Source organism: Linepithema humile, chromosome 2 (genome assembly GCF_040581485.1).
Source record: "Linepithema humile isolate Giens D197 chromosome 2, Lhum_UNIL_v1.0, whole genome shotgun sequence".
NCBI lineage: Eukaryota > Metazoa > Arthropoda > Insecta > Hymenoptera > Formicidae > Linepithema > Linepithema humile.
In genome coordinates, this window is record NC_090129.1 from 9658899 (window position 1) to 9678919 (window position 20021).

The 20021-nt window shown below is 42.4% G+C and overlaps 2 protein-coding genes across 7 annotated transcripts in view; both read right to left on the reverse strand.

The window, feature by feature from the left end:
* milt (trafficking kinesin-binding protein milt) overlaps positions 1–20021 on the reverse strand; it is a 39164-nt gene that overhangs the window by 4358 nt on the left and 14785 nt on the right. For 3 of the 6 annotated variants that reach the window (XM_067349059.1, XM_067349062.1, XM_067349063.1), the window contains 5 exons: positions 2170–2246; positions 1350–1725; positions 738–973; positions 387–583; positions 19–264 (listed from right to left, as the gene is read on the reverse strand). In XM_067349059.1, coding sequence (XP_067205160.1) covers positions 19–264; positions 387–583; positions 738–973; positions 1350–1725; positions 2170–2246 — 1132 coding nt within the window. Of the gene's footprint in view, positions 1–18; positions 265–386; positions 584–737; positions 974–1349; positions 1726–2169; positions 2247–6954; positions 7337–15123; positions 16162–20021 lie in introns of those variants that run through there. The other 3 variants (XM_067349060.1, XM_067349061.1, XM_067349064.1) reach the window with 3 other exon arrangements.
* Positions 9873–15117, reverse strand: LOC136997781 (inactive selenide, water dikinase-like protein). Its single transcript, XM_067349070.1, has 3 exons — positions 14295–15117; positions 13313–13924; positions 9873–13026 (listed from the first exon to the last, which is right to left on the reverse strand). The coding sequence occupies exons 1-3, from the start codon at positions 14526–14528 to the stop codon at positions 12649–12651; spliced, it is 1224 nt and encodes a 407-aa protein (XP_067205171.1). The 5' UTR covers positions 14529–15117; the 3' UTR covers positions 9873–12648.

Below are 20021 nucleotides of genomic sequence, written 5' to 3' on the forward strand. Positions count from 1 at the left end.
GAGGAAATAAATACGTACGGATAATCTTCCGACTCGGTGAGAAGAGATCCCTCACTGCTCTCACTGTGACCGGTGGAATCCAAGCTGGGAAACGTGGATGTCTGAGGTCGCAATTGTCCGCAACTCATGCGCGGGCCAGCAGAACTGCTGGACAACGTTGACGTTGTCATGGAACCTAACCTGGGGAATTGATTGGGGTCCATTCCCGTGTGTGACGCTCGCGACGCGCTACGAACGGTTTCAAACACCTTCTTGTAGGTTGGCCTACGGAACGCAAAATATTTCATTTAATTGGAACTATAATCGTGTTTTTAATACGTGAGAATGTATTGTTCATAGTTCAAATTTTAGATATAACATTACACCATTGGCGCTTTAAAACGTACAACAATCTCTCGCCTGTGCTGATCCCAGAATCAATGGAATTCTCCGAATAAAGGGACATCTCCAATTCCGATGCGATAGAATCCGGCTGTGGCGCCGCGCCCATGGATGGAAACAGCGATCCGCCGCGCACAATCGGCATCCCGCGTCTTCTTTGCTTTCGCAACTGTTCCTGGGCTTCGTCTAGTAAGTTCATCACCTGGTGCGCAAATATGTTCAGTGTTGAGCTTACAGGTGAAACAATAGTTCAGACCTTAATGTACTAGTCAGTCAATTTTTGTCTACATCGCGATACGAATCACGCGCAAGGCTTCGAGGGAATAATTTCACGCGTTCGGTCTGTTAAAACGTACCTCCGCATATCGCTCTTTGAATTCGGCTAGTTCACTAGCGAGCGTATTTTGATTCTCCCTAGTGATGACTAGAGTATGTCCCACCTCGTCGTGTTCCGTCAAAAGCTGAGCGAGCCTGAGCTCCGTCTCGGCTAGTTTTGCAGTGAGACTAATTATTTGCTCATGCTGCAGTCGGTTCTCCTCCTTCTGGCGACCGAGCTCCTCCGCTATGCCGTCCACTTCCATATTGGCACTTGCTGTTATTCAATTCAACAGAATTATATTTACAGCATTCCACATTTACACGAAAATTTATCTTAATTATATTCTATATACGTTCATATTTATCAAAACTTCTACTTAGCATTCAAATTATATAATTTTACCGAAGCTCGACTAACACGCTACTTAACACATTAAGGACCGATGCGTTTTGCTCGCAAACTTGGCGCTGTTCCCAGAATACTTTGTCATACACGTGAAATATTGAGATTTTCGACCATACAGACATATTACATTAGAAATTTACTATTTTGCTAGAACGTAAATTGATCACAAGAACGCAAATTTGGTCCTCAAAAAGTGTTGACATCCACTATTACAATTTACATATAAAAATAAATAAGCGCATACCTAATTGCGCGGCAATGTCTTTCACGAGGCGTGCCTCCTGCTCTTCGGTGTCGTCGGTATCGCATACCAGCTTGACGAACTCGTTGCGCAGCTGCTTGTTCTCCTCCTCGAGGCTGGTGACCTTCCTTTGCAGCACGTCCAAATTGATGCCGCAAAGGCCGGTGGGAGTTCCAGCCTCCGAGCTAGACTCGTCCACATCGTTCGTTAGTATCTGTATCAGCTCGGTCTTCTTCAACACTTCATGGTTCAACTGGGTGATCTTCTCGTTCGCCTCCTTCAGCTCAGCTTCTAGCGCGTTCACCGTTGTCTCGAGTTTCTGATTATGTGCCAGCAGTTCCTTGCCGATGCGCGCTGTCAGCTCCAAGTCTTTCTCTTTCTGTCGAGGAAAAACGTAGCTGTCATTAGCCATTTAGCTGTCATTATTATTACAGCCGCAGATTTCTTATACATTATACAATTGCTGCGAATTTGTCGAGTTACTTTTCAGTTTATTAAATGTTCCATTACGTAGCAATATTTTTATTAGTGTACTTCCGGAAAAGTAACGTCTAAAAAGTTTTAATAATATCTTTAAATTATTGGAGCTTGAAAATAATTCAGAATATATTAATGATTTTTCAATCAAATTCTAGATAAATTAGTCGAGTATTCAATTATGTAATTGGTTCAATTATCATTTAAATGGTCACCATTAATCGATTCGTCACTATTGTTATCGATGTCTCTCGTTAGACAAGGAACAGGTTGTAAAGTTCTAACGACACGATACGCGTCGCGCGGACTTAGTTTCTACCAGCTCGTGCTCTCTGCTTAAGCTTACCTCCTCTAGAAGCCTTGTAACTGCCTCTATGTCATTATAGGTCTTGGTCATTTGGCTCACCCGGTTGCTACATAAGACTGCAACAGAATGATAAATCATTTTCAAGACTGTTCATTTACAATCGGAATACATAAAGAAGGCAAATATAACACAATACAGCAGAGAGGCCGAAGTCTTACATATAGATCGTAAATAAGCAATGCTTGATCATTTTCTATTCTATTTCCATCTCACTCAAAGAAGTACAGTGAAAACTGTTGTGCAGTCTTTCGACTTGCGATTCACACAATTGCTCAGACAATTGCTGGCTCAGCCAGCCTTTTCTCATTCTTTAATCTTCATCTCATTTATTAAAAATATATCATTCGGTTTGAGAGACAACGCATTTTCAGCGTTTGCGCCGCACAAATACATTAGTTTCGTTTAATTTGTGTTCACAGCGCGCGCGATACAAATGTAGATCTCTGTAGCTCGTGTCGCGTAGTCGATATATCTTGCAGTATCACATTTCTTTCGTTGAACGACGTTTTCACAAACGATCTATTTGAGTGTCGACGATACAGTGCGATGGCGATTGAAGCCGGTACAATTTCAGTGAGTTCGAGTCCCGTTGCATGTGGAATATCTTTATCTTCATTCGCGCCAGAATTGTTCGCTTACAGCGTCGAATTAAGCTCGCGGAAAAACCATGCCGGTCTGAATTCGCTTGCTTCGCAACGTGAAATGGGATACGTTATCGGGAAGCATCGTTCCTTACAGAAGCAAGCCTAGTAGTAATAACGCATTAGATCTTAACGCATGCTATCTCATTACCAGTAATCGATTTTCCGCTATTTATAATCTCCCAAGTCGGCGGCTAACGGTCTAAAACAGGCGGGTAATTCTATTGTGAGCAAGTAAAGCGCAAATCCCGTTCGCATATTTATTCCTCGAACTTGTTGTTTAATCTTCTTTAATAGGATTAATTAATCTTTATTAACCAAGGCAAGAAAAATATATCGCCAGGTCCGGAGTGCGGAGACTCTCCGGTGCAAAGTCGACATCGCGGCATCAGCGAGATGTAGTGAGAAAAATTTCAGCTTTATTTTTCTGCACAAATAAACGCGAGGATCATTTCAAGTCACAAGACGCTCGCGTGTATGTAGAATTTGCTTTTGTTTCTTTATTTTCGAAAATATTAATTGTTTGTTACGCGGATGCAAATCGCCTTGTGTTTTTTAAAATCATGTTTTCCTTCGGCAATATCTTGTCAAGATTTGTTAAATGTAATTTAAAGAATCAATGTTTGGAATATTTGAAGAGGTGTGAATAATATATCTACTCTGATACATTATTTATTATCCGAGTTCAACAAGTTTAAAGATTCAGGCGTGTTCTTCAAGAAATCGCAATCTCGCAACGTGAGCACGCCGAAAGTAGGTGCCAGCATTGTCTGCGATATCGTGGAAGTTTCAAACTTTAAAAAAGTCCCCCGCTGGACTCGTAGAAAAGGATTCCAGTTACGGTTTTTCTGCACGTGACATTTTCACGACGTTTTCACTTACGTTTTCCTCCAAATTAACCCGGCTAAGTGTAATGCTCGTTCTATTCTCGGAGTTTTCACAAAAAGAGCGTCGGATGACGAGCAACAGATCGCTCTGTTCCGCGCGTGCGAGGAAAATCGCGTGGGCGCACACGATCGCATGTTCTGCGTCGAAGGATGCGACTCTAACGAGGGCGGCGGCACACGAGAACGATAAAGAACAGGAAAGCGTGAAGATAAAATGACACTTCTGCTCTACGAGAGAGTCATGCAGTTGAGCCCCTTTGCGTCCCTTTTATATCGATCGACTAGTCGCGCCGGCCGATCGTCCGAAAGCGCAGACGCGCGCTCTCTCGCCCTCGAAAATCGCGCGTGCGGCTGGAACTGAATTCCAAAACTCTCTTCCCAAAGTCAATCCTACGCGAGTTTTGCACGTCGAATAAAAAATGACGTAACGAGAAGTAATATAAAATTATTGTAAAAATTTGGACCAAGACACTTCACGGATGTCTGCATTACGTAATTGGTTTAAGAGCGACTCTTTTTTTTTCTACCGAAGGGATTTATGACTGGTTGCCGTAATAATATATTGAACAAGCGAGACTAAATGACTGTAATGGGCCACACTTTCAGTTCCAACGAGAGATACGCGCTTCGATGCCCACCACTGCATTTCGAATTGCTCTTCGTCGTCGTCTTCGTGACGAGGACGTCTTCGCGAGTGAATTATGTTAACGGACACCTTCACGGTCAATTGACCGCGATGATCGATAAGTGAATTTTCAGAAAGCGCCGCGGATTCCTCGACACGCGAGTGCCGAAGATTTCCCTATCGATCGAAGCGCGATGCAGGAATCAAAAATGCGCCGAGTGTCGCGAAAATAGCATGCGGTAAAAATGTAAAACTCTTCCTTGCTTGGAATTTTAAGGACTTACTTCGAAGCTTTAATGTCAGTTTGCGCATTTTTTTCTGCGATGAAATTTTCATGGAAGAAGAAATTATTCTAAAATATTCCTCTGTTTTTTTTTTCTTATTCAAATAGTCTTTTGATTAATTCCGACTTCTTCTTCGTGAGGCGAGCAAAAGCCTTTGTACAATTCAGATCACGCATTTTCCTTTCTTTGAGCGTTTCCGTAATTTATAGCGTCGTGCTGCTCCCTTCGCGTATTCCCTTTGATGGAGAAGCGTTTTTCCACGTAAGTAGATAAAATGTATGAAGTTAAAATTTATGAGGAAAAAGTTTATGAAGTTGTCAGTGACCTCGTAGTAATTTTGTCACAGAATGAAAATATATCGTTCGCAGTTCGTTTTCGACGATTTTCAAGCGGCAAATGCACTTTTAGGAGAAACAATGCAATCAAAAACTACCGTGGAGTTGAAATGCCGCCAATTTGCTGATCGAAAGGCTGCAGAATTTTACGCGTTGCTTGCTATCCTTGATAACAGATACGGTTGAACGCAACCATTATTTCACTAAATCTACCTGAAAAACGAAATCTAATAACAAATATCCACTTCCATTATTTCATTCAAAACTTTAACTGTATCTTTCCGCACGATGTATATTTGTCGCAGATTTAAATCACATTAATCTGCATCCCTCTTGATTAACTCACATTTTTTGACAATTTATCGCATCCTTACGTATTGGCGAGGTAGAAAATTAATCAATCATCCGTCGAACAAAGATCTTGTTAAAAATAAGATTTATTTCCCCCCTGATTAAAATCCGCTTATTTTAATGCGGCTTCAGATAAATATTTCATGTGTGCCGATCGAACGTCAGGGTGCAGCCTGGAATTCGTGTCGTTGTAATGCCGGTTGTTCTGTACGGGGCTTTAAAACCGGTCCCAACTCTTTTTTCATTCACAAAAGCCACGCGGACTCGTCGATCTGGTACGATGGGAATGCAGATAAGTCCCCTCCACCGTGCTATTAAATCGCAAAGATGCACGCAAATCGTGTTTTGCATACGTTAAACCATTCACATAAAAAGATAAGATTAATCGTATCCGGAAAGATTTGCATTTATTACATAACACTCGTAGAAAAAGAAGACAGTATCGAGTTAATGAAAACAAGTATAAACTTTTTTGCAAGACATTAATCTTTTTGAGTACTAAATGAAATAAGCGCTAAGTTTGTGTTATAAATTGAAAATAAGTTTTGAAAGCACGTTGTTAAGCGAATAGTGCATAGCGGCGAAACATTTGTGCGTGATGAAAAATATTTTGAAAGGGCATTTAAAAGAACAAACTACGCAGTGACATTCAAAAAAACAGTGGTAATTAAACATATCACGTAAGTAGCTTCAACATATCTTATCTAATTTTATCGCAAAAAAGTCATTATTTACTATCGATTAATATATCTTATCTAATGTGCGTGCACTGAACAATTTGCGCTCGAGTTTAAGCCGTGTAAATTTCGATCATGCCGTCCTAGCTAAACTCCACGTTTTCAAAAGCGAGTGATCAGGCGATAATGAAGCTGAAAGCGAAGAGTGAACACGATGTTTACAACGTAAAAAAGAAGTCGAACAAACAGATGACGAGAGTGTCACTTAGAAACGTCCACACTGCGTCAGAGATATTGAATCATTAAATATTTTGCAAATGCACGACGTAAACATTACACCTCGATTTACAAGTGAAATTGCAAAAACGTATCTCGTCACGTGGCAAAAAACGTGATGTCACGAGGCAATGCAAAGTATCATCCATCAATGCAGTGCCGAGAGATCGATAAATCCGTGTCGTAGAAATTAAAATCGACAAATATCTCTTCTCGAGCCAGTCGACTTTTCCGAGCTCTTAATGGATTTGTTGTCAAATTACTTGTTTGTTTTAACATTACGCATATAAATGATATTTTATATCGCAATAAATCCACTAATAGCGCTAAAAAAAATCGACTAGCTCGAGAAGAGACATCTGTCTTCAACGACACGGGTTTATTAAACCTGCGCTTTCGCTTCTGTAAAAATATCTTTTGCAATTGACAAAAAAAAAATCGAGAACTCATAATTTCATCTTTCCGTATAAAACAAAACGAGATAAAAGATGAAAAGGCGAGCGCTGGTCCATAACGGATAATTTCTGTCAGTAATAATTTCTGCTATAATCAGATATTTGCCGCGACATCGACAGTGATTGATAACTTAATTACACGACAGCGAAATCGGCTTTAGTGCATTAATTCTGACGCAGCGCGAACGCGGACGGCACATCGACTGACGAGGACAACAAAGCGGATTACTGACAGGAGGTGCACGTGCGGGACGCCTCCGCTGGCGAGCCGAGGAGGAACAACGGCAAGCCCTCGACGGCGCAGCCCTTGCATCCCCAGCAGGGCGCGCTGACTTTCGTAGTTGGCACCGAGGAACCCGAGACAAGATAATTCGCCGCCTCGAACAGAGACAGGCACTCCTCGTCCTCGTCGGAGTCAACGTCGCGGACGTGCTCGCCGGACGTTGTCGGCGGCCTGATGTCGTCGTCGTATTCGTAAGGATCATCCTCCTGCGGATCGTCGTGCTCGCGGCCGGAATCCTCCGGCTCCACGACGCCCGGCGTCGGCGTCCTTTCCTCGCGGGCCGCGTTGTCCTCCTCCAGGGTATACGCGAGGTCCGTAGACCGGTTCCGGGACCAAGAGCTGTCGTAAATAGTCTTTCATGCCGACGCGCTCCCGCGGTTATACAATGATACGCGCTCGGGCGGTGCGAAAAAGACGATCGGAGGGAAAAAATTGATCGCCGTTCGATACGTCCGCACTCGGTCGGGCGAGAAATTGATTACAGTACGTAGACAGTTTTATAAAAAAAATGGTTTTCTAATTACACGTTGCGTGTGCTGTCCTATTAAAAACATTCTTACTTGATTGAAAAACAATTTTAAAACGTGGGTAATTGTGATAAAAGTGGAGCCAATTTTTTTTTAGATTGCATAAATTATTAATAAATATAACCTGTGAAATGCACATTCTGACGGAAATCGTATTAACATCCGTGTCGCCTGTGACTTTCAGTTGCCAAGTACGATCGATAAGAGTCTTTTGTTATCATTTCCTGTGTACGCTTTCTCTCTCGTATTGTGCGTATAATAATTTTGCTTGCGTAATAATTTTAATCCCTCCGGTTTTATATTTAAATTATTCTCAACTAACTAAATACAACGATAACAACTTTGCAGAAATATATTGTATTTTTATTTTTAGAATTCAAAATTTCATAAGTTGAATTTTACATGTTATTTTATCAGCAATATGTGATAAAAAATATTGCAATTTTATTTCACGTTTTATATTTATTTAATATTTAATTTCTATCGTAACTTTTTTCCAAATAATCTGTTGAAATAAAAATAATTATATAAATAATTGAAAGTAATATGATCAACGGCACCAACAAAAAAACAACTGCAAAATTGAATTTTTTCAGAGTTAAAAAACGAATTGTTGCTGCGTTAAGCTTGCACAGCACCTGTGGCGAGGATGAGCAGGTGATTATTGATTTTCTTCGGTCTCGCGCTTGCATAAGAATCCGCAGAGGATAATTGAGAATGTACAAAATTTTGCATACTATAAAAAAATCATATAGCACAGATGGTATAATCACATCGAAGGAAATGATTTTGTACGATACGATTGTCTAACACGTCTATTACATAATAAGAATCAATTCTTTATATTCTTGTATATTTTCTCGTATTTCTAGAAAATTATTAATTTTTTTACACATATTATTTAGAGTTTTCAAATCACATACACGTAATTTTTCATGACAAATTACGCGTACGTTTGAGAAAAATAGCAGAAAAGTATCATAAAACTTTTGATTATCAGTGTCATTTAGTATCATTTCGAGTTTCCTGCTTTTTGCAACACGAATGCAAATTATCCGTTGCAAAATATAGATTACGCAACCTGCGCTTTTGTTATCTATGTCACTCGTTGTCACGTGTCCCATTTCTTTGATGCGGCTTGCAATGTACAAGAAACCTCAATATGCGGTTTTCGCCTATATTGCTTGCTATACTCGCTTGTTTTCCAGTAAAATGTAAAAAAGCGAAACGTTTGAAAAATAAATTTCTGTTATAATCATTTTAATCACATCTATTAGTTTCTATTCTTCCAGTCTATTCAGCGGATGTAACTTGAGTAATCTGTCACAATGGATTCAAATATAAGTGAAATCAATAAATCGATTAACAACAATGCTTAATATAGCATGATACATTGAACCTGAGGTCACAGATCAGACCTTGCAAACGTAAGCGAAAGGCAACACAAACGCGTTTAACGTTCGTAAGATGTTAATACGAAACCATTTTATCAGCATTACGCAAACTCGTTACGAGTTAGTATCACATTATATTGAGTCTCCTATGACAGTAATATTAGCTGCTGTCAGATTATGTAAAACTACTTAGATCCAGCATAAAGTTGCCATGTAATTTTTGTCGCACTCTGGCAAACATATATCGAATAAAACACATAAGTAATTCAGTTACATGGTCATTGAAAGTCTTATATAAAAATATTCCCGTGTTTAAATAACATAAAATAAATGACACAGAAATCGAATAAAACTATAGCCTATAAATCAGTTACACTCGCAAATGCTGAGAACTATTTATAGAAATGTCATGTTTAAGTAATACAAGAACGTATCGTTCACACACCGCAAATGCGCATTTCTCCACCGAGGAAAGTTGAAATTTTGTTTCACAAGAATACTTTCGACGAAAAAAAAAAAAAAGACCAAAAAGTCTGTTGCAAAACGACGATCCATTAAATCGTCTAGACAGCGCGCGCGCGTCATAATAATCGCGATGCTACCCGATGAGGGAGAGAGACGGAAAATGACAGCAAGAAAAAAGAGGGAGAGAGACACGAACAAACGTCTGGTCGCGACGGACTTTTTCGTAGCGACACAGCCAATCGGGCTCTCGCCGGGGCCCACCGCCCGATGATTATGAGTCATGCCGACGACGACGTACATACATGCTGTCATGGAGATATTTACCATTCAACGCGTTATTTTCCGCCGTGGAGGCGAGTCCGGAATGAAGGCGAAGCCGGCAGCGGCGGAGTGCGACGTCACTTTTCGAAGGGGTTCACCTTAGCACTGTCGCGTGTGACTTCGAGATATCGAGACGCGAGCGCATCGTCCCCAGTTCTGTATTATTTTTTTTTTTCTTTCTTTCTTTCTTTCCTTCGTTCGACGCAACGCGACGACACCGTGTTGATTACACAACGCGATCGGGCGACACCTGCGATTTGCGCGGCACGAGATCGCAAGCGACGAGACGTCACGCGACCCAGGATCAATGCGCCATCTTAAACCGTGTGCGCCGCGGACGCGGAACGTGGTGGAATAGGAACGGCCGAACGGGCGGAACGCACGCGGAATGGGAACGGCCAGCCGGCGGCGCGCGCAACCCCGCCAACTATAAAGAAAGGCGCTTGCAACCCCGGGCGCTTGCACACCCATCGACCTTGGCGCGATGCTTTTGCTTAATTAGCGCGACGATCCGCCTCCAAACCGCCCCTTACCCGATTGTCTCCGCTTCGCAACTCTTCATTTTACAAGCGTAAACTTTGCGTAAAGATAAGGCCATGTGTAATAATAGGCTCTTCTTAATCAGGCTTTATCAGGATATTCACATTTTATCGCGCTCTGACGATTTATAACGGTTGCTGGAGCGCAGAAAATGCGCAAAGTTAATCGAAACAATAAAAAGTAAAGAATATTTTGTATAAAATGTTTGCTATTTTTAGTTTTAACGATACTGCGTTGGCAAGCGAAAGTGGAAAGCAAATAATAATCTATTTGTCGATTGAATCGATGGAAGTTGCTTGGCAAATAACACTCGAAGCCGCGGAAAATTAAGTAAATGTCACATTGATGCATGATGCCATTCATTTCCGGGCTGTTGCGGCGAGCGCGGATAAGGAGAGGAAAAACGAAGAGGAACGCCGTGGCGATCGGTGATGTTTAAAGGGAAGCTGCGCTTAGAAACATCTTAGAAAGCATCGCGACGTCACGTTCTGACCTTTCCGCGAATAAGCGAATAAATTTAATAACCGATGAAATGTATTGACGCAAACGCGCGGCGATACACTCATGTGTTGCCAAGCTGGTGAATAAAAGCCACGAACGTAAAATCGGTAATTTGTCGCATATTGACAGCTGCTGGCACATTTTAATGATTAAAAACATATTCTTAAAAAATATATATTGTGCTCTATGCGAAGAGCACCTAATCACATTATACGTTAGCATACAATTATATGCCAATTAAAATATATAACAACGCGGGCTATTATGCGCGTCCTGTCGTGCGCTGTGCGATAACGAATTTGCAAAATTGCATCCTGCTGCAGAGAACAAGTATAAATGGAGGCGCTGAAAAGTAGTACGAGGAAACGCTCTTCCTCCTTTTCTTCCTCCTCCCCGCATCGACTACTGATGAGATAAATGCACCATGAAAATCACATTTTCACGGCCGACATCGTTTTCCTCGAGTTCCGATCGATCTCTCGAGCGTATCAAACATCTCGCGCGCACCGTTTTATTACACTGCGCGCTCCGAAATATGACATTGACGATTCGAGGTCACAACGGCGAGGTCGCGCGTTTCGCTCTGACCTTTGGCTGAGAGAGATAAAACATGTTCTCGTTTATATACCGGGTGAGAGGACATGCCACGGAAACATGTTTGTTTATCGGCTTCATCATCAAATGGCTTTCCAATGAGATTCTCGTCGTCGACAGGAGATTACAATTTTTCTCGACGTGCCGGTTCGACCACTATTTTTATGCAACGCAAATTTTTATGACGCGTTCTATCTAAGACGATAAGCGAGAAAGATTATCTTGTATTAATGAGTGCAAACGATGTGACGATAAAAAATTAAATGAAGAATCGAGAATTAAATTTGAAGATAATTTTTCTAATAACGTTTTATGTCGGTATATAAAACTTGAAGAAAATATTATTCTTTCAATGTATTCATTAAAATTAATTATTTGACGCTTAAAAACCACATTATTTATTTAAAATGTATCATTATGTTAGAAAAGATTTCTAATATTTCTAATTAGAAAATCTAATTGAAAGTCTAATTAGATAAAATCGTTTAAAAAAAAAAAGTGGCAACGAAGGTGAATCAACATCTTTGGTATGCGAGAATTACGGATTGCGATTAAAATGCCGAGCGACAGGTGTCAAGGAACTCGCGTTACACGATACGCGTGCAAAATGCCATGTAAGAAGTAATTGCGGGAAACGATAAAAAGATAGACGTGCGTAAATATGCAAGAGTTCACGAATTTCCCATGACCGGGTAGAACCGGAAGGGCGAAGCATTAAGACGATGTTAATGCTTTATTAACTGTAAAGAGAGACTTTTGTTAGCCGTGTCTCTATTAGGCGCGTGATAGAAACGTATGTTGCTGCGAACGGTGGAAGTTTCACAGCGATTAAGACATGCAATTCGAGTAATTACACGATATGTACGGTAATACGCAGCGATTGAAACAACCATGATTTTTGTAAATTTAATTTCCGTTAAAGAGCGAAGTTAAAGAGTTAAGAGACCTTGTACTTAATTATCGTGTTCCCATAATTGCGAATGAATATAAAAAAAAATGACTCTCGCATTTTTGTAGGCTGAAATTAAATTTACACGACTCCATCAGCGGTAATTTCCGTTGTTAAGAAAAACCGCTTCAAACGCTTTAAATATGCTAGCGAGATAACTGTTTATTGAAACAATTCAGCCTGCAAGATTCATCTTAGAGTTACTTGTCACTGTGTTGATCTTGATATAATTCTCTATTCGTAAACACACCAGTGCGAATTATATAAAGCGCCGTTAAAATTGCTGGACCGCGACCGCGCGGCGTCTTTCCGGCAACTTTTTTAGCATTCCTGTCTTGCGACTCCCCGGGTTTTCACCATAGAGAGACACCGTTATCCTTGGCAGGCACCTCGATCACCCGCGGTCTCTCGATCACCCGCGCCGTGCGATCGCCACTCTCGACAATCCCGACGATCCACGCTTGCCTGCGCTCGATCTTTTCCAGGGCTTTGCAATACGCGGCCGCTTGCTCGCGCGGCAGGACCACCAACAGTCCTCCCGACACCTCGGCCATCTCTCCTTGCAGCAACGGCAACGCGTTCCCCGTGATTTTCGAGGTCGCGGACATCCTCGCGATCACCGGCATGTTGTGAATGATAAAGCCGACGCTGTTCGTCTGCCGTCGCGCCAGAAGCTCCGCGTGTCCCAGGACACCGTAGGACCCCACCTCGCACGCGGCGTGAGCGTTATACTGTGTTTTGAAGAATTTGATTAATGAATCACCGCTCCTTTCCGACTTTTACTTTCACGAACGAAACATTAATATTCGATAATTAGATACCAATTAGCGGCTGATTCAAATTCATTTCCACGGAGCACAAATGTCCCGTGAAATTTTTCTCGCAATCAAAAGCAACGAGAATATTATTTGAACAAAAATTCCTACGTTAAATAACACTTCTATTTCTTTTTTTTTTTCAATCAATCAAAAATTTCTCCATCCGATATTAATTAATCGAGCTTTCGGGATAGCAAACCTTTCGCATGAGCATGGCGGCGACGCGATTGCTCCTGATCATGCAGTCGATAGCTCGCGAGCGAGCTTTCTCGACGCTCTCCTCCGTGATGGTTAGCACAAGTCTGCTCTTCTTCTCGGGCTGCCTCATCCAATCGGATATCGTGAGGGCCACCATCGTCCCGAGCGGCTTTGTCAGCACTATGACGTCACCGACGGTCGCGTCCACTGGCTGGACTATCTCGTAGGGGTGGCACACCGCCGTGGCGGTTCCGCCGAACAGGCACCACGAGTTTCGCAGGACTTGGCAGTCCTTGACGGACATGTCGGCCGCCCTCGCCGCGTCCGCGTAACCGCGTGTCGTCATCGACAGCACCGTCTTCCTCTCGTCGTCCTTCATTTGGTCGGAAACGGCCAGGATCATCCTGGTGCTGGAGCATCTGGCGAGGCCCAGCGAGTAAACGCCGCCGAGAGCAACGGCGTAAGCGATCTTGCCCATTACGTAAGGATCGTCGACGACCGCGGGGACAACGCTGAACGCTTCCACCAGCATCATTCCGCCCACATCGTCCAGCTTCGTCACGCGGGTGTCCTCGCTGACGCACGCCGGCGCATGAGGACTCGTCTTTTCGTCCTGCGTGTGCCAATTCGTTGAATTTTCGTCGGAAAGTCGCCGTTTCGAAGTTGACCAAGTCCCGCGACATTTCGTTGAATGTAATTAATCGCGCAAATAATAAAAAAGTTAAAAGATCAAATTGGATAAATCTCTGTAAATATTTTTTTGCAACTGCCTTGACAAAGCGCTTTCGTCACAGCTACGAAAAATTAAACGAACCTAGTGCAAAACAGAACGAATTGTAACGAATAAATCTCTGTTAACGAAAGAGACAATTATTGACAAAAGCTCGCTGTCCAAATAAGGCACGATTGCCGCGAGTTATTTGGGTCGCAAAAATCCAATTTCGTTCCACTCGATTCTGTTCTACATAGCGCGAGAAAATCACCTCTTTTCTCTGGAAAAGATCGAGCAGCGACTCTCTCTCCTGTCGCTCCGATTGCAGGCTTGTTTTCCGCGAGTCGTTGAATTTCGTTAATCGGAAATCCGCGGGGAGTCCGTGGCTCTCAGGATCGAAGGGGATCTGCGCGCCGCCGCACAGATCGTCGAGGAGTTCCAAGCTGACGGTGCGATCGTCCTTATCCTTCTTTCTCGTCACAGTTTGCGTAATTATCTCCGACATACTGGGTGGACTCGAGGAAATCGCGGACGCCGAATCGTGCGAACTACGCGTATCGTGCGAGTCGTCGTACCGGAAAACAACGGAATCGCAGCAGGAAACAGAAGACGCGGCAGAAAAAACGCCGATCGATTCTAATAAACTTCGTGACACACGTCGCTTCGTGTGTAAAAAGTGTCACGAAGAAACTTTCTTCGAAGACCGATCGGTTCAACGAAAGAATGATTTGATATCTTAATGCGAAAAGATTAATACAAATGTTCAATTAATTTTAATGTACGGGATTAAGTGTTAATAATTGATTTATTCCGCAAATTGGTTTTTTATTTGGAATAACTAATTAGCAGCATTAAATTCTCGTACGTTAAAATGTAATTTAATAAAAATCAATCGTAAATAGCGGAAAATCATATTGACAGCGAACTCCTCGAAATATTTTGCATAATACATTAAATTAAAAACTGATGGTAGAAAATACGCGGCAAAATGATCGCTGTATATCGAGTGGATAAAAACCAACAGATTCAGGCACGCGAAAGCTCTCAGATAAATCGTGATAAAAACGCAGCCGACGTTATCTAAATTAAATAATGTTTACCTCTATTTAGTAATAAAGTCCGGATAACCCTTATGTAGATCTTGCCGTGCTTGGTTCGCGCCACGTGGAAAAGAAAGTCCGAGAGCTTGCCTTCGCCCTCGTGAATGTCTGTTCTCTCGGAGAGGATCTCCTGGAGCGTCGCGACGCGTTCTTCCGGTGTGCTCTCGTCGGGCGGGCCGAGCTTCCGGTCGAGGTATTCGACCACGCCGATATCCTCCCAGAATTGCGGCAGATCCGTCACATTCTCCGAGGTGCTCGGTCTCGCTCGTGTGCCGCCGGAGTCGACGTGATCGGCTCCGGAAGCGTCCTGGAAGCCGATCCCGGCGTAGGAAACGTCCAACGCGATGCGATCGAAGGTCAATTCGCGATGAGCGACAACGGAACCGATGCTTCTCTCCCTCGAAGTCGACGGGGTGGCCTCATCTTGCTGGCAGAGAGGCGAATGCAGCGGACTCGGTGATGCGTCGTTGCTGGCAGGAAGAGGAGTCGAGCTCTTCATGGCCTTGACATGATCCTGACGGCGCGACCGAGATTTCGAGGATTGAAAGCTCTTTCGGATCGGCAGTGAGATAAAGACGGAGTTGTTTCAAAAGAACTTCTTCGAGTGCGCTATTTTAATTTCGCTCTCGATTCCGCTATCTCGACCTATTTCGCAAGCTCCGATGTTATCGCGACGTATTAAAGCAACATTCACACCGAAAGTCACAGATAATCACTCTAACACAATTCCTTGGATTGTCCTTTTCCAGTTCGGAGAGATTTCGTATTTCACGCCACCGCTTTCGGCCGAATCTTTTCACGGACGATCGAGTGATTTAACAATTTGGCACACGTGTCTCCTCATTCGACGATAAATCCTTTTCTCCGTTTAAAGAACTTCCGCTTATTGTTCGATTATTGCTACTGCGTTGCCACGAGCGCCCGTCACGCGTGTTTCGAGGAGGCAGCATTAATCCTGCGGCGATACACAAGGACTTATCCGGTCTCTGAATTCCATCCCAACCTGCACGCGTCGTAAATTGCACTTTCTTTGTTAAGCTGGCCCACATAGTATTTTTTATATTTTTATCGTCCGCTTAACTCGATTGCGAATTAGAAAACGATGCAAAACAACGTTTTTATCGCAAATATCTCGATTATTTCACGCTTTCCGGGAGATATAAAAAATTAAAGAATTATGCTCTGTGCTTCACGGCGACACACAATAAATAAATAAAACAAACATATATTCTAAGAAGAAAGCGTAAGAAATTATTAACTTCCTTCAAATAGCCATATAAAATAAGCTGCAACAAATCTATAACATAAATCAATACCGATAAAATTCGAATATCTAGAAAATATTATGTGCGAGCGAGACATCTTTCAATTCTTTATCGTATAATTTGTCCGTAGTTGAAAAAAAGTTAAATCTTTCCGCAAAATATAATATTATTTATTTTTAAGTATGCGGCGCGATAAGATTAAATGCCTGCTCGACGGAATAATTAGTCGCAGCAAATTAAACATTCTTCACGGTTTGATAGCAATAATCATCGTTTCAAAACCGAATATCGCTTGGAAGTTGGCCGAGGAGGAAGCGAACAGCGTTCTAGCTCACGCGAAAGACTCAACGGCGAAGTTACCTACATTAAAATTGTTGTAACTTGCATGGCGAAGTCGAACTTCATGTATTAAATAACCCATTGCCTTCGCGTGCTATGCATGCAATCGTTACGGTGTAACGATATCATCTATCGCGGTAAGTAGGTGAAAAAGAAAGGTACTGCGGTGACCATAGAAGGAAGTAAGCTCGAGCTTATCGAAACGGAGCATCGAGAGAATAATCGGAAATATCGCATTCATCACGAAAATGTATCAAGGTCCGCGCAGGCGGAAATAATTGTTCAATTTTATTTTCGAAAGCGTTGAATTATAACAGCGCGACCGAAAAGAGCCCCGCCCGTCAATATTTCAGATTCGTGAAAGTGCAAAGTTCCGGGCATTATGCAGCCGGCGAGCGGATGTGTCCGAAAATCACGATTGCGAGGGGAAAACAAACAGGCATCATACTCGAGCGCGCGAACGATATCGAGCGATCTGCTTTCGCAAGAATTTCGGGCCGGGAGATCGATCGCCCTAGATCGTCCCGGCTTTCGCCGCTTCGAGGCGGGCACGTATGACTCTCTGCTTTCGGTGGTGGATTTGTTTCCAAAACGATTTCACTGCACCTCGACGTGTGAATTCAGGGACGGTGAATCGGAGAAAGTACAAAGGGAAGAGACCGAGCTAATCCGCTTTCGAGGCGGAATGCTCGATCAAAGTTACACCTGCGACTAGCGAGCGCGATTAAAGGAAAAGTAACAGTGCGCAAGAGTCACTTCGCGAATGAATCTTGCGTGATTTGCCGTAATCGCCGAATCGATTATCACGAACGATAATACGTTGTTAATCGTGATCGTCGTATCTCATTGCGCAATCCGCTTAATCCGCGTATAAAATATCTACCGATTTCTTCGCGTTGATTTTGCATTTTTCAGGACAAAGACTTTCATGCGGAAAACTAGATTAAAAAATGCGGACGAGACCGACAGTCATTCTGCGTCCGCTATAAATTAAAAACGATCAAATATGCGTACTCATGCGTGGAGAAAATTCATTCACTACGTCGTAAGGTGTGCGAGTTCAACAGAAAGAACCCCAAGAATAGATTCGAACGGTATAGTCCGTCTACATTCTACAAATAGCGTCAAATGGCAGAACGAACGTGTATTTATACAAAGATTAAAGTGGAGCATCGGAAGAATATTAATAAAAAATGCGCAGGGAGACAAAGAACCCGCAGCTGGCTGTTATCATGCCACGCATACGTTTATCGCGCACCGTCGTATAAATCGCACAGATCGCGGACGATTGAATCGACGATAATGATCTCGCGTACTTAAAAGCGAGTCGAGCAAACAATGATAAAGAGCGAGAAACAGCTCAACGAAAAATTTGAGTCGTGCAAAGATTAGCAAACAGTGCAATAAATCAGTCAATCTTTCGATAAGCACAATGTATAAATAGAAGAACAAATAAAGATTACTGAAAATAAATAAAAATAATTAGAAAAATGTGTGTATAAATGCATCCACTCGATTCGAACAAGTACGAATCTTCTTGTTAATGATAAAAAATGCAAAATAGAAAGAGAAATTAATTCTTTGTGCACGCATTTCGAGATATGAGTAATTTTTGGTGACGTGCATCGTAATAACTCGCAACAGCGTCTCTTCCTGTGGCTACACGTGACAATAATGATAACAGGAATGTAAATACACGGCTTCTCTTCAGCTGACAATTGTTAGCAGAGTTAACCAGTGCGTTACCTCATCTATATATAACTTAGCACATATATCAAGAAGAGACGTTTTTTCGACACACGTTCGCTCGTCGGATCTTTTCACTTGTTTTGAGTGTGACTTTGCATTTATCAATAAATATCAATTAACATTTATCAAATAACGCGATCGTTTCGTATCAATTCTGATCGAATAGAGTGCAATTAAATTCCAATTTTCAGACAGTATTTGTACCCGAATTGTAATCCAGCAAAATTCCTAACTCCGATTGCAAATAAAAATCCAAACATTAAACGTGAAAAACAAGGTCAAAACTATGCGGAGCGATCCATTTGAAACCTATCGAACAAGTTTCCAGTTCAATGCGAACTCCGAGGATAAATTTTAATTGCACCGGAATAAATCCGTGTTATCGAAATCGGAGACTAAAATCTAGAAATAAATGAGGGTCAGAGTTTTCGAGAGCTTGGATCGATTTGACGAAATACCGGACGCAAACCACGTGTGTAACATTAATTATTCATCGCGGCCGATAGGAGCAGCGAACTTTTTACGTAACGGTAACGATGCCCAGCTTTTCGCCGTGGTCGCTGATGCGAGCGGAATGCTATCTAACATCTAGCCGGTGCTTTACGCGAGTGAATCAATTGTATTCTATTAATAACCGACCGAGAAAAAAAAATCGAAAAGCACGTTTCCGAGTTAATCGGGTTTCCGCACGAATGCATTTCTCTCGAAAGAAACGGGTTGTTCGGGGTAGGGTTGGGTCACCCTTCCGAGACTTTCAAGGCCGCTCTTTCGTAGCGCCACGCGAGAATGAGAGGATAGAAATAGCACTACTTTGCGGAGAACAGCATCGCGGTCCGCGAGTGAGAAACCGTCGTATTTTCGGAGTCTATCGCGAAGGTCATTATCCTGCAATTAACTCCATCTTCCGTGCATCGCAATGCGCATGGAAATGATACAAGACTCAGATTTCTCGCGTATAACAATTTAAATTATTTCAAACTCTGCAAGCTCGCGTGAAAATAATTTTTTTTAATAACAAAATTAAAAGTGTAAATCTTTTCAGGACGTAAAATGGTCTCTAAATTGTTTAAAAAATTATAGCATGAAAAAGTATTGTAACAACTTAAAAATAAATTGCATTGCATATAAAAACTTGCAAATCATCGATCATAGAAATTGGCAAAAATCTGGAAACTAATGTACGAATAAAATCTTACGAATCACTGCTCGTGGCGACAGTTTTTTCTACCGCCTTTCCTGCTTGTATATACGATCACATCAATTTCTTTGGACTTTGTCAACAACTGCGTGACATTCTACTGCATTCCATTTCCGATAACATGAGCGTAGCGAACACGCGGTGCGGGTCCCTCAACGGGTCAATTTATTCTCAACGCACGTACACTGCAACGCGCGGGAGAGAAGAGCGGATTCGATCGGCTCGGCCAACTTCCTTCCTGATGTTCCGGAGCAACCTAACCTAGGCGCGCCGGGTGATCGAGATTCGCAATCGAGTTCGACGGGATCGCGCTTTCGTTCGCGCCGGAATGTCCGTCGCGAACGTCA